At 50.1% G+C, this 13,783-nt stretch overlaps 1 protein-coding gene across 4 annotated transcripts in view; it reads right to left on the bottom strand.

The window, feature by feature from the left end:
• LOC118007342 (trafficking protein particle complex subunit 12-like) overlaps window positions 1–13,783 on the bottom strand; it is an 88,691-nt gene that overhangs the window by 15,260 nt on the left and 59,648 nt on the right. For 3 of the 4 annotated variants that reach the window (XM_035000377.1, XM_035000374.1, XM_035000375.1), the window contains exons 6-7: window positions 13,578–13,690; window positions 1,698–1,770 (exon numbers count right to left, since the gene is read on the bottom strand). In XM_035000377.1, the coding sequence (XP_034856268.1) occupies window positions 1,698–1,770; window positions 13,578–13,690 (186 nt within the window). Of the gene's footprint in view, window positions 1–316; window positions 829–1,697; window positions 1,771–13,577; window positions 13,691–13,783 lie in introns of those variants that run through there. The other variant, XM_035000376.1, reaches the window with a different exon arrangement.

The following is a 13,783-nucleotide window of genomic DNA, read 5'->3' as shown; positions in this document are numbered from 1 at the left end:
AATAAATCTTTGAAAAAAAAAATACATTAGCTGCTTACAACATCATCTTTGTGAAAAGAAAAACTCTGAACAGTATCTTTTGTTAATGAACATAAAATATGGGCTGTCTCAGTGAACCGCAATTTATCTCCACAGACTTCTTTCAAGCGCTAAAGTTCTTCCCCATTCACTTGAAAATCTGTTTATCTGTTATGACCCTGAGGTCTCTTCGAACCGCTTTCTGAGATCTAGTAACCACCTGTTAATTCCCCTAAAACAGGCCCTCAGTGGGGAAAAGTGACCACGTGCAGACAATAGCAGAGAACGAGATGTTGGAGGGTGAGCAACCTCTCTCCTTGCTAACCGGCCTGCAGCTGCACTGCTGGGAAGGATGCGCGCACGCACGTCCACACACACACGTCCACACACACTGCTGAGGACGTGTGCGCGCACATACACACGTACACACGGCTGGGAAGGATGTGTGCGTACACACACACACTCTCCCCTACACACCTGGCTGTCCTTTGGGATTTCTCAAAGGATGCTATATTTAAAGCATAAATGTAGCCCAGGGCTGTTGGCCCCAAAGGCAAACATCTCCTGCCCACGCTGTTCTCCCTTCTCACGCTCCTGAGTGCGGCCAGGCCCACCACACCCCCGGGGGCACCAGCACGGCTCTCCACCTGCAGTGTTCCCCTCCCCAGGGGAACACTTTCGCCTGCTTTCGGCCCATCGTTCTTCCCCGAGCAGCTTCAGAGGAGGCCCCCCGCTTGCCAGAGGAATGCATGCTGGCCAGTGGTCTGCAGAGTCCACTCCAAGTCAGGCACAGAGAGGTGGAAACTGCCCCTGGAGGTGAGACAGAGTGGGACCGACGCTCTGGGGAAAGGGAAGGACAGGCCCTGAGGAAGGAGTGGTAGGTGAGGGGCTTCTCAGGGAGGTGCCATTTGAGTTGGGTTTTGAAGCATAATTAGAAGTTCATCCCTAATGTTCTCAAGAAGTTATGGCCAGCATGATCTCTTTGTTTTTTTTTAAGGTTTTATTTATTTATTTGACAGAGAGAGAAACAGCTAGAGAGGGAACACAAGCAGGGGGAGTGGGAGAGGGAGAAGCAGGCTTCCTGCCAAGCAGGGAGCCCGATGTGGGGCCCGATCCCAGGACCCTGGGATCATGACCTGAGCCGAAGGCAGACGCTTAACGACTGAGCCACCCAGGCGCCCCATGGCCAGCATGATCTCAAAATGTAATCAGCTCCCAGCAGCCCAGTGCTCAGCGTCAAGACTGAATTTGTCAGCCTGGCCTCGTCGGCTGTGTACAGGGCCCTCTTCCTCTCCTCTGCAGGACTGTAGGGCCTCACGCTCCCCCTGCCAAGTCTGTAGTTCTGGTGGGCAACCCCCCCCCAAGGACGCCCCTCCCAGGAAGGCCTGGGCTCCTCTCTGTCCCAGCACCTGCCTAGTGTGGAAGCCACACTGGTTTCTGGATTACTGGGTGTAGGCAGGTCCTCTGCACCCAACGGGGCTGCCTGTGGGCAGCCCTCACACCTACATTTGCTCTTCATGTATCAACAGTGCCAGGCCTGGTGCTTGGCTTCCCAAAACAGGAACGAGCAAATGAATGCATGCAAGGACCACTGCAAAGGATGAGACACAGGAAAAGCTTTGGGGCCGAATCTTCTGACAACTCTCGATGATTTTTTAATGAAAAGTCTGGCCACTGACCTCGTCTGTTCTCCTGTGAGGTGCTGCTCGTGCTTCCGTCTTCAGCTAAGCCTTGCTCCAAATTTGTTAGGATCTGCGGTTAATCCCAAAGAAGAACAACAAAATCATAAAAAATGAATGTGCTTCTAGACTTTGTCGTAATATATCCTAAGAGGAGATTTCTCTGTCTGAAAACCAATTTGTCAAGGAATGTTTCACATGGACACATTTTAAGTATCGCCATTCACCACACAGGGAGGCATAGCGGAGGGGAAGCCGCTCCCCAGCCGATGGGGGAGATGGGGTTTATGATGCTCATAAAGCCCCCTGAGACATCAGACAGGGTAGCTGTTTTCTCTTTCTAAGAAAAGCATCAAGTATGTTACACACGAGGATGACTGCACTTCTGTGAAAAGATCAGTCTCATTCCTCCAGGGCACCAGGACGGGCGTGGCCTTTTTAAATACTTTCTGAGCCACTGTCACTTTATATGGTTTCCACGGTTTGGATCATAACTTTGGGTTGCTTCTTTTGTGGTTTGGCTTTTCTTGAAAAGAAAAAAGGCTGTTACCACTGGAATCTGGGTAGAGAATGTGTTTTTTGAGTGGCAGGATGAGGATAGCAAAGCATGGAGAGTAAAGACTTTGCTGGGGAGAAGAAGTGTTAATTGAAGAAAGATTATATCACAGCTCTGTCATTACTGCCTTCAGGGCATGGGCATGTGCTTTTGGGAAAAATCCTTTTGTTCATCAGATTGTCTTGCCAGTTAACATCTCCCTCAATGACCCACCCCGATGAAGAACTGGCTTTGGGTGTTCACACGCCTGGTCCCCGTGGACACAGCAAGGAGGGTGAGCTGGGCCTCTCTGCACCTGCAGGAGTCTCTCGCTGACTCCTGACATGCCGGGGTCAAAGCCGGAACCGCAGAGGTTATCTAGTGGGGTCTAAACTGGGTCAAATGACATTTTTCAGCTAATCTGTCTTCTGATAAAGGATCATGAAAACAAACTGGGGCCAGGAAAGGAAGTCTTGACGGTGGTACTGATTTAACTAACCTTGGCTGGAATGGAGGGTGGACGGGAAAGGAGAAGGGGCAAGAACTGCTGAAGAAGAAGAGCAGGTGGCACGGCACCCTCCTGGTCACCGGGTGGGACGCAGGGGGAGGAGTGGGTGTCTAAGCAGAGGCAGGCCATAGACACAGTTAGGGCAAGGTCACGGGTTGGCCTCGCACCATGGCATCTCTGTGGGCTGCCGAGGACCCACCTCCGGGGCTACTGTATCTGCAGCCTGGGCTGAATCACAGGACGCCAGGAGTCTCGGGGCTGGAGCAGTGACTCGGGAGGGAGGTGGGGGGAGAGCCAGCAGGGGAAGGGGCAGGCTACTCTGGGGCGGCAACAGAAGAGGAGAGATGTCACAGGAAAGAAAGTGGGAGCCCCCAACCCCTCTGATGCCGATATGCAGACTTCATACAGTCACAGTGTGCTCACCTCCAGAACGTTAGTTCTGTAAAGGAAAGTGATGCAAACACGGGCAACCAAAGCCCGAACTGTCTAGTCTGCAACTGTGGTAAGGTCCCATTTCCGTTCCCCATCCCTTCCGTCCCTGACAAAATGACCAAGGCCCATGTCCAGGTCGGACGCTGGCAAGCACTCTTGGGTCTGCTCCCCACAATGAGCAAGGCAGGATGCACCGGCCTGGTCCACAAGGTGCACCCCATTTACACTCCTCCAGAAATCCTCTAAGTTCATGGACCCTGGAGCATACACATGACCTTGGCATCTGGTATTTTAAACTTCAGGTTCTGATTTGTATGCTTATGGTGTGACCCCAAACCCTGCACTTTGGTGAGCTTCAGGTGACACTCTGGGGACCGATGATGGCCTGGGGACCACAGTTTGTGGGAAAGCTCTGGGGAAGGAGCCTCGTACCTCTCGCTTTGGTGGGCTGTCACGGGCTGCAGGTGGCATGGGGTAGTTTTGGGGAATGGGTTTTATGCACGAAGCGTCCTGTGTACAGACAACGGGTGGCTGGCCCTAATTCAAGGACCCAAAGACTAACAACCTACTCGAGTCCAGACTAAAGCGAGAGCACGTCTGCCCTAGAGGCGCTCAGGTTTCCCTGGACAGTCCTGGGACCTACCCGTCCTCACCACCATCTCCTAGGGGAACTTTTAGACAAGAGGCCTCCCAAAGGGAAAAGAGGTTTCTTGGAACCGCTTCAAGCCGCTCAAGGAATATCAGACACTCGCACGGGCCGGGCACCACGCCAAGTCGCTTGTTCACACCCCGATCGAACCTGCACACAGCTCCGGGGCAGCTGGTGACACCCCCACCCACAGGTGAGGAGCTCGGGGCTTACGAACGCCAGTCACTCCGCCAGGAGGAGCCAGAGTTGCCCCTGGAAAGCGCTCCCGTCGGCCTGACTCCAGCCCCTCCCAACCACTGCCTAAGGACAGCCAGTGTCCTTCGGGGCTTCACACCTTGAAAGAATGTTCTCTTCTTCCCATGCAGATCACAGGAGAGACCACACAATGCCAAGATACACCAGCTAGGAATGCAGGATTCCAGACCCCCCCATTCCGCCGAGGCCGCTTTCTGCTGGGTTATCATGCATGAGTCGGGGCTGGCTCGTTTGCTAACTCCTGTGGGCTTGTGGCTCACTTCTGCTGCATCAGATTTCATGCTACGTTGCAGCTGCTGAGGGAACGGCTCACATTCCCAAGTCCGTGTCCTAAGATATGCAATGATGCAATCTGAAGTTTCTAAAGGTGTGAATTTCCACCATGAGTTAAGACAAATCTTGCAAAACCCCAATGCCAGGGACACCTGTGGGCTCCTGTGAGCGTACACTCTGAACATGCACGGGGCCAGGAGCCTAAGCCTCTCCCGCCCTGATCCCCAACAACGGGGACGCTCCAGCCATCTCCTGCTTGTGCCCTCTGAGCACGCACAGCCCTGGGAGCCCGAGCACCAGCAGCAAAGGGCAGGGACGCCGCCCTGAGCCAGGAAGCAGGGGCCGTCTCCAATCTCTCAGTCCCCTGTCTCCACTTGCCAATCACTCCCACCTTATCTGATTAGCCACAATCAATTTGCTCTCTGCTGGAGCGAAATGTTTCACCGGCGCTGTCTGGGTCAGGTGAGGCCTGGCAGTGGTCAGACGCCGTCGGCATGCTGATGGCCAGCCTCCTCGAGCACTTCCCCGAGAAGCTGGCTGGCAGGGGCTGACAATGGCTGTCCTTGGCTCCATTCTTAACTAAAAGATATTAACCCTTCCTGGAAACAAAGCGCTCACCTCTGCCTTACTAGCCCTCGTCAGTAGAGAGCCAACCACATCCACCCCACTTTTCCAGAAGGCACAAACACGTGTCTTCCCCCGGGCTGCTTCTGCTGGGGTGGGGCGGGTCTCTCTAAACTAGCACCTCTCTGACACGGTACCCTCTGCCAGGCTCACCTGGATTGTGGGAGGGACGGAGCTGAACTCAAAACCACAGCCCGTGTGTCTGTATCAGCAACTCACACCGCAAGCTACTCCGGCACCATTATTTGTGGACTGGATCCACTTACGCAAGCAGGGCTGGAAATGTCAGTATTTCTACGCCCTGGGAGCACGGCAGGTTTGTGTAAATCGAGGTACACGTCACTCTTCATTGATACAATTACACCGAAGCAAACATTTACTACCTTATAGCAAAACCAGTGCCCTGGACCACCTGGTAAAGATCACGGGTGACTTTATGCTGAAGCTGGGCCCGTGGCCGGATTCATGACCACGACCTAATCTCGGGCTCACTGGTCAGATGTGCAGAGTCTATAACCATCCTCTGGGGAGTCTTCCATGTTAGGGAAAGCCTGCTCCTCTGGGCCATGACTGGCTTACGGCCGCCGAGGACCACGCACTACCCTGCTTACCGGAGCCAGACCCGCCTCTGGCCTGCCTTCCGGTCACCAGCTGCACCACTGGCTTACCTTTACCTCCCTTTTCCCTGCAGGCTCGTGCAGCTTTATTCAGTAGAAAAACACCTCATTATAAAATTAATATGTGGTAACATAAGACTGAGAAAACACAAAAGAACAAAATGGCCTATGTTCCTGTCACCCACACAGCTAACAAGATGCTGCAATTTCCCTTCAGTGGACATGATTCATTTCACTGAGGCCATGCTGCAACTGTAATTCTGCAGGCTGGCTTCGAAAATTAGTATTAGGTCATTAATATTTCCCATGTTATGGCTGCGGGACCAAGATAACCACTGAGAAACCACAGCAAGCCTTGACACCCCAGGTCCGGTGTCTCCGGGACACCCCAGGTCCGGTGCCCTCCTGTGGTTAAGGTGGCACAGAGTGGAATCAAGGGGAGACCTCTATCTCGGCTGTCCCCCAAGAAGGTGGGTGACAGAGCTCCGAACTGCAGAGAGGACGCTGGCCCAACTGGGCTGAAGCCATGGGTGGCAGGTGGTTCCTCATCTACCCCCAGCTGCTCCTGGGCGCCTCCCACCGCTCACTGCGGCTGCCACGGAAGGCTGTCTGTTCTCGTTTGGGAAATCCACGCTGGGCCTGAGCCTGCTCGCAGCAGTGGGCGGACGGCACGGACCCGAGGCTGCTGCCGGCACAAACGCACTGTGCTCTAAGCAGCCTGCACCGCCCCTGCTGACTTTCTTCCCAAGGGACGGCGACCTGCACGGCCCTGGCGTCCACGTTCACCCCTTCCCAGGCATTTCACTCTATAGCCACTGCTGACCTCCAGCCTGGAAAAACGACCTTGAAGACCAACCACAGACACTACCCAAGCACTGAAAACACACAGGATAGAGAACTCTTCAGGGAATGTGAACTGAATTACTCTGCTTTCTTCGCAGAAATGAGGACTCCGGTTTTGTAGACTGTCCTTGAGGAAAGCATCTTAGACCAGCATCAAGGCTTCTGATCAATCCGAGGCCACCACACTCTGACCTCCCGCCTGTCCCAGTCTGTGCTGAAGACACGAGGGGGTGGCCTGGGGGTGGCCCGGCTCCAGACCCAAAGCCGGACACCATCGGGCCAAGCCATGTGCGTGAGGGCTGCGCTGAGTCCATGCCCTGGAGCTCAACACCACCGACCCGGGTCAGGCAGGAGGCTGGGGGAAGGGGTGCAGGCTGAGGAAGGAGAACTGAGGGAGGGGGCAGGTGGAGGGCACCACCCGAGGAGGTGCTACTTCGTGGTTTTGACTCCTCACCCATGAAGAGCCCTCCGTTCCCTGGGCCCACGGGGACCAAGCTCTGCAGAGCAAGGCCAGCAGGGGTCGCCACTCAACGGCGATTTCGGGAGGGCCACTTTCCCAGGGTAGCAGGGAACACTGCACTCTGGCGGAGCAGAAGAGGCTGTAGTTTGACTCCACGGAGGAGCAGGGACCGGGTTTCTGGAACCGGACGACCTGTTCTAGTCCAGGCTCCCCTGCCAGCTCACTGTCACAGCCTGGTGATTTAGTCCTGTGAGGCTCAGCCTCCACATCTGTACGATGGGGACGCCATCACCTCGAGAGTTACTGTGAGCATTAAGGGGCGTAACGAGTGTAAAACACGCCGCACAGCATGTGTTCCGGTGTGAGTGCTGCTTGCGTGTTGATGGCGACCCCACGATCGTCATGGTCACTGTGGGTGGTCGACCTCTGGCACACCCGGGGCGAGGGGGGCTGAATGGCCCAGGAAAGAACACAGAGCATGCAGGGAACCGTGTTGGCCAACAGCCTCCAGTTTAAATCTTTCCTTGGGTTTCTCATTTGTTGTGATGGACTCAAAAAACCAGCTTGCTGGTGTTGGGTGGAACCTCCAAGTCCTATGACCTGTGACCTCTCATTTTTGAGGGGAAAGCCGAGGACCACGGGCCATGCCAAGAGCAGAGCTGCATGCAAGTAATCCAGCCACGGCGCTAACTTTAACCCACCAAGTCCATGCTGTCCCAAGAGTACTGTGTGGGCTTTTCCTATTTTTAGATTTTCTGTGTCTTGAGTAAATAAATTTCAGCATGAACACAGACTTCCTGCCATTTAATTCTGCATGACCATAACGTACTGACGAGCGGCTCAAACGGAACGCGATGGGGAGAGACAAGCACGCGCCCAGGACGCCCAGGACGCTCGCAGAGGACGCGGCATGCTGTGCTCCCGTCCGTGCACGGCAGGAGCTCAGACACACACCTGGCAGAGGAGCGAGCCCAGACCGAGCCGCCCTGACCCACAGCGGGGTCAGACACAGACCTCTCTTAAACTCCACATCCCATGAAACAGCAGTGTATGCAACTGATGAATCACTGAACTCTGCCTCTACAACTGATAATACACTATATGTTAATTAAACTGAATTAAAACAATAAATAAAGGTGTAGTCTTCCAAAAGAAAAGAAAAAGACAAACCTCTCCAGGCTCCAAAGTGCCTGGGGGGGCGAAGTCTGGCTGGAAGCAGCCTCGCTTCTACGTGGAGCCAGCTCGGGAAGGGAAGGGATGCCTTCAGGGGCACCACGTGGCCGCCCAGAGGATGAGAGAGGACGCTCAAGGGCGGTGCTTATCTGCTGGGGTGATGGTGGGGGGAGCTGAGGGGACTGCAGGCACCACCGTGCTGTCTCTCCCCTTCTCTCTTTGGCACCAACCAGTCATGGCCCACGGGGTTACCGCTCTTCGGAGGCAGGGCCAGGCTTTAAGCTGGCACGTAAAAGAACACATAGAAATTACACGCTGAAATTAGCCATGAACACCCTTTTGGCCAGAGACCAACACACTCTCTCTTCCAGGACCAACTGCTTGTCTTTCTTCCAGAATGAGAACCACCTGCCGTGTCATCAGTGAAGCACCAGGAGAAGGACGGACTTCCATCTGGGTCACGCCATATGAGAGGCCATGGCGTCCGTGACGTGCGGTGGGGTGTTCATACGGTGAGAAGCAGGTGACACCGGGGAGACTCACGTCACACGCACGCACTGGCAACGGGTCCCTACACTATTTCTGTCTTGTCACCCTCCGAGCCGTGTCAGCGTTGAGAGAGATGCTCCCGTGGTGCGATGGTGTGAGACCTGGTTTCCCTCTCCCACCCAGGCTGAGCGGTCAGCTGCCATCACCTGGCCACCGGGGTCTGAGGAGGGAGCTGGTGCAACGGAGCACAGGCATGACCCCATCTCCAGGATCGGCCTGTGCGAGAGGCCACTTCAGACACAGGAAGACGTGCTCCTGCTGGACGGAGCAAAGACGCTGGGCAGGCGCGTGATTTGGAGCATGAACCCCAGAGCCAGACAACCTGGGTCAGATCACGTGATCACAGGCAAGTTAGTCAGCCTCTCTGTGCCTCAGTTCACTCAGCTGTAAACTGGCCTAACAGAACCCCTAGTTATAGGGTTTGTGTAAGGATTAAATGAGCTAATATTTGAAAAATGCTTAGGACCAGAGGCTGGTTCCTGGTGAACACATGTTCAGTAGAAGGAGTACGAGTAGCCTAGAGCCGTGGTGGTGGAAGACCCGCCCTCACCTCCCACCGTGACCCTGCCTCCCGAGCTACGGAGCTCGATACTAAAGATACAGGGCGCCTCAGCGCTGGAAAACTGACCTGCAGAACTCCTGTCTCTCTCCGACCCTCAAGTCCCTGTAACACTAGGCATTTCCTCTCAGGTACATATGGAGGCAGATCATCTGCGTACAGTGTAGAAAATCACTGACTTCACATTTCTCAGTAACAAGTTATGTGTTTCTTATTTCTGAATATAATTCTACCTTAACTGGGTTTCAGGGATCAAGGAAAAAAGTGTTAGAATCTAAAAAAATGTTGGCTAACACAATTTCCCCGTCAACTCATCAGTGTGTAAGAAAGAAAATACGTTTTCCGTTTGTCTCTGAAGTTCTAGAAACCAGGAGCTGGTACAAAGCTGGAGGGTGTAAGATGCCCAGGACGTCTGCTCGTGCTTGAATGAGGTGCATTCTGTGCAGGGAGGAGCCCACTTACCTCCCTGCTGCTAGTCCCGAGGACACCACCATCCTGGGAAACCTCCACAGAACCCCCATCAGGAGTAACTGGAAACAGAAAGGACGAGCTGGACGAATCTAATCTCATTTAAAAAGAGCGCTAACGTGCTGCTCCCAACCTCACCGCTTGTTGTCATAGTTCGGAAAGCCCTCCACAGACATGGCGTCCCCAACCCACACAGCAGCACCGCGAGGCAGGCAGGAAAGGCACTGCACTTCCATCCTAAGGACGAGAAGTCTGGGAGGTGGGGGTGCCCACAGCCTGGCAATGGGGAGACTCTATAGATCCCATATTTCCTCCAAATATCACTAAATGGAATGATTTGGTCTTTTGTTGATGCAGCTTGGTGCCTTTCACATAACTGTTATTTCCCAACCAAGAACAATTCAGAAAGCACTTCCGAACCTTATCTGCCTTTGCAGACAGTATTACGAAGGACCGTTGTCATTATACAGTAGAATTTGCTTTGATTCTGGAACATTTTAAACCATTATCTCTTTAAATATTGTTCCAGTGCCTCTGTAAGACACGAGGCAGGTGCTTGTAGTATTTGCAGGATGGGAGAATGGTCTGCCACATTTAAGGGCATATGATTTTTACACAACAGAGTATTTCCCTGCTTTGAATCCACCAATAATACTAAAGAAGTGTTACATGCCAGCAAACTAGACAACCTAGATGAAGTGGATAAATTCCTAAAACATACTCCTCCAAGACTGAATAAGGAAGAAATACTAGACCAATTACTAGTAATGAAATTGAATCAGTAATCAAAAAACTCCCAACAAACAGAAGTCTAGGATCAGATGGCTTCACAGGTGTATTTTACCAAACATTTTAAAAAGAGTAAACACCTGTCCTTCTCAAGCAATTCCATAAAATTGAAGAGGAAGGAAAGCTTCCAAGCTCATTCTACGAGGCCAGAATTACCCTGATACCAAAATCAGACAAAGACACTAGGAAAACAATAAAAAATAAAGAAAATCTCAGGCCAACATCCCTGATGAACACAGATGCCAAATTCCTCAACAAAGTATTAGCAAACTGAATTCAGCTATACAATAAAAGGATCACACACCATGATCAAGTGGGATATAGTCCAGGGATGCAAGGATGGTTCAATATCCCCAAATCAATCAATGTGATATACCACATTAACAAAATGAGGAATAAAAATCCTATGATATCCCCATAGATGCAGAAAAAGCATCTGACACAATGTCCATTTATGATAAAAACTCTCAATGAGGTGGATATAGAGGGAATATACCTCATCATGATGAAGGCCATATATGACAAGCCCATAGCTAACATACTCAACGCTAAAAGATTGAAAACATTTTCTCTAAGAGCAGGAACAAGTTAAAGATGCCCACTCTTGCTACTTTTATTCAACCTATTATTGGAAGTCCCAGGTGCAGCAATCAGACAAGAAATAAAAGGCATCCAAATTAGGAAGGAAGTACAGATGATACTGTATACAGAAAACCCTAAAGCATCACCCCAAAACTATTAGGCCCAATAAATGAATTAATTAAAGTTGCAGGATACAAAATCAATATACAGAAATCTGTTGTATTTGTATACAATAACAGACTATCAGAAAGAGAAATTAAGAAAATAATCCCATTTACAACTACATTAAAAAGAATAAAATATCTAGGAGTAAATTTAGCCAAGAAGGTGAAAGCCTTATACTCAGAGAACTGGAAGACAGTGATGAAAGAAACTGAAGATGATGCAAATAAATGGAAAGATATTCTGTGCTGAGGACCATAAGAGTGTTGTCAAAATACCCAAAGGAGTCTATAGATTCAATGCAATCCCTATCCAAACATAATGGCATTTCTCACAGAGCTAGAACAAACAACCCTACAATTTGTATGGAACCACAAAACACCCCGAATAGCCAGAGGAATGTTGAAAAAGAAATGCAAAGCCGGTGGCATCACAATTCCGGACTTCAAGCTCTATTACAAAGCTGTCATCATCAAGACAGTATGGTACTGGCACAAAAACAGACACATAGATCAATGGAATAGAATAGAGAGCTGAGAAATAAACCCATACTTTTATGGTTCATTAATTTATGACAAAGGACACAAGCATATGCAATGGGGAAAAGACAGTCTCTTCAATAAACATCAGGAAAACTGGACAGCCACATGCAAAAGAATGAAACCGGACTACTTTCTTATACCAGACAAATTAATTCAAAATGGATAAAGGCTTAAATATAAAACCTGAAACCATAAAACTCCCAGAATAAAAATTAGGCAGTAAGCTCTCTGACACTGGTTTTAGTGGTATTTTTTGGCTCTGTCTCCTCAGGCAAGAACAACAACAACAAAAAGCAAAAATAAACAAATGGGACTATATCAAACTAAAATGCTTTTCCACAGCAAAGGAAATCAGCAATAAAATGAAAAGGCAACCTACTGAATAGGAGAAGATATTTGCAAATGACATACCTGATATTCAAACTATATAAAGAGCTCAGAAAACTCAATATTAAAAAACCCAACCAGGTAGAGGGCCTGAATAGACAGTTTTCTTTTTCTTTTTTTTAAAGATTTTATTTATTTATTTGACAGAGAAAGACACAGCGAGAGAGGGAACACAAGCAGGGGGAGGGTCAGAGGGAGAAGCAGGCTTCCCGCTGAGCAGGGAGCCCGATGCGGGACTCGATCCAGGGACTCCAGGATCATGACCTGAGCCGAAGGCAGTCGCTTAACCAACTAAGCCACCCAGGCGCCCTGAATAGACAGTTTTCTAAAGAAGATATACAGATGGCCAGTGGGCACATGAAAAGAGGCTCAACATCACTAACTATCATGGAAATGCAAATCAGAACCACAACGAGGTATTATCTCATACCTCTCAGAATGGCTAGTATCAAAGATAAGAAATGACAAGTGTTGGTGAGGGCGTGGAGAAAGGGGAGCCCTGTGCATTGCTGGAGGGAATATAAGCTGGTACAGCCGCTCTGGAAAACGATATGGAGGTTCTTCAAAAAATTAAAAATAGAATTACCGTACAACCCAGCAAGTTTACTTCTGGGTATTTATCTGAGGAAAATGAAAACATGAATTCAAAAAGACATATGCCCCTCTATGTTCATTACAGGATGATTTACAAGAGTCAAGATATGGAAGCAACCTAAATGTCCATCAATGACGACTGGATAAAAAAGATGTGGTGCATATATACGATGGAATATTACACTGCCGTAAAAAGAGTGAAATCTTGCCATTTGCGACAACATGGGTGGCTTTGCAGTCTATTATGCTAAGTGAAGTAAGTCAAAGACAAATACTGTATGACTTGTAAGAAGACTTCACCTACATGTGAAATCTAAACAATGAAATGAACAAAACAGAAACAGACTCAGAGACACAGAGAACAAACCGACGGTTGCCAGAGTGGGGGCAATGGTTGAAATTGGTGAAGGGGATTAAGAGCGGCAAACCTTCCAAGTGGACAGTAAATAAGACATGTGGATGTAACGGACAGCATGGGGAATACAGCCAATAACAGTGCTGCAACTTTCTACGGTGACAAGTGGTAACCAGACTTATTATGTGACGATTTCCTAATGTACATAGATGCTGAATCACTATGTGCACTCCTGAAACAAACACAATATTATATGTTAATTATTCCTCAACAACAACAAAAACTAAGGAAGAAGGATTTCAGGCCCCAAATTTTGCCAAAAAACATCCACTGCCCCCAAAACAATTTTAGCGAGAACAAAGAAAACTGTGGTCATGATGAATTGGGTCACCCTTTCCGGGGGAAGTGATAATGGTGGTTGTTGGGGTGGGTTGGGAGGAAGTAATGTGGTATGCTCCCTCTGGGGTGTACTCTCCGTTGGGAGGGGAGGAGGATTGAACAGGTCACCACGGAGCCATCATTACCTTGCTGCAGATGGCCTTCACTTTGTGCAGTCTGTCCAGGGACTCCTGTGGATTGCCCAGGTATTGCTGAAGCTCTGCGTGTAAGATCCGCATCGAAAAGGGGACCATGGAGCCTAGAATCAAAGTCAAAGTTGAGTTAGTTAGCTATCACTCAGCATGCTTTCAGACTTCACACACCCGAAGGAGGGAACTGCCAATGTCCCAGC

Source organism: Mirounga leonina, unplaced genomic scaffold, assembly GCF_011800145.1.
Source record: "Mirounga leonina isolate KUSES-001 unplaced genomic scaffold, KU_Mleo_1.0 Mir_118, whole genome shotgun sequence".
NCBI lineage: Eukaryota > Metazoa > Chordata > Mammalia > Carnivora > Phocidae > Mirounga > Mirounga leonina.
The sequence above is the reverse complement of the archived record's forward strand: the minus strand, read 5'-3'. Positions and strand labels throughout refer to the sequence as shown.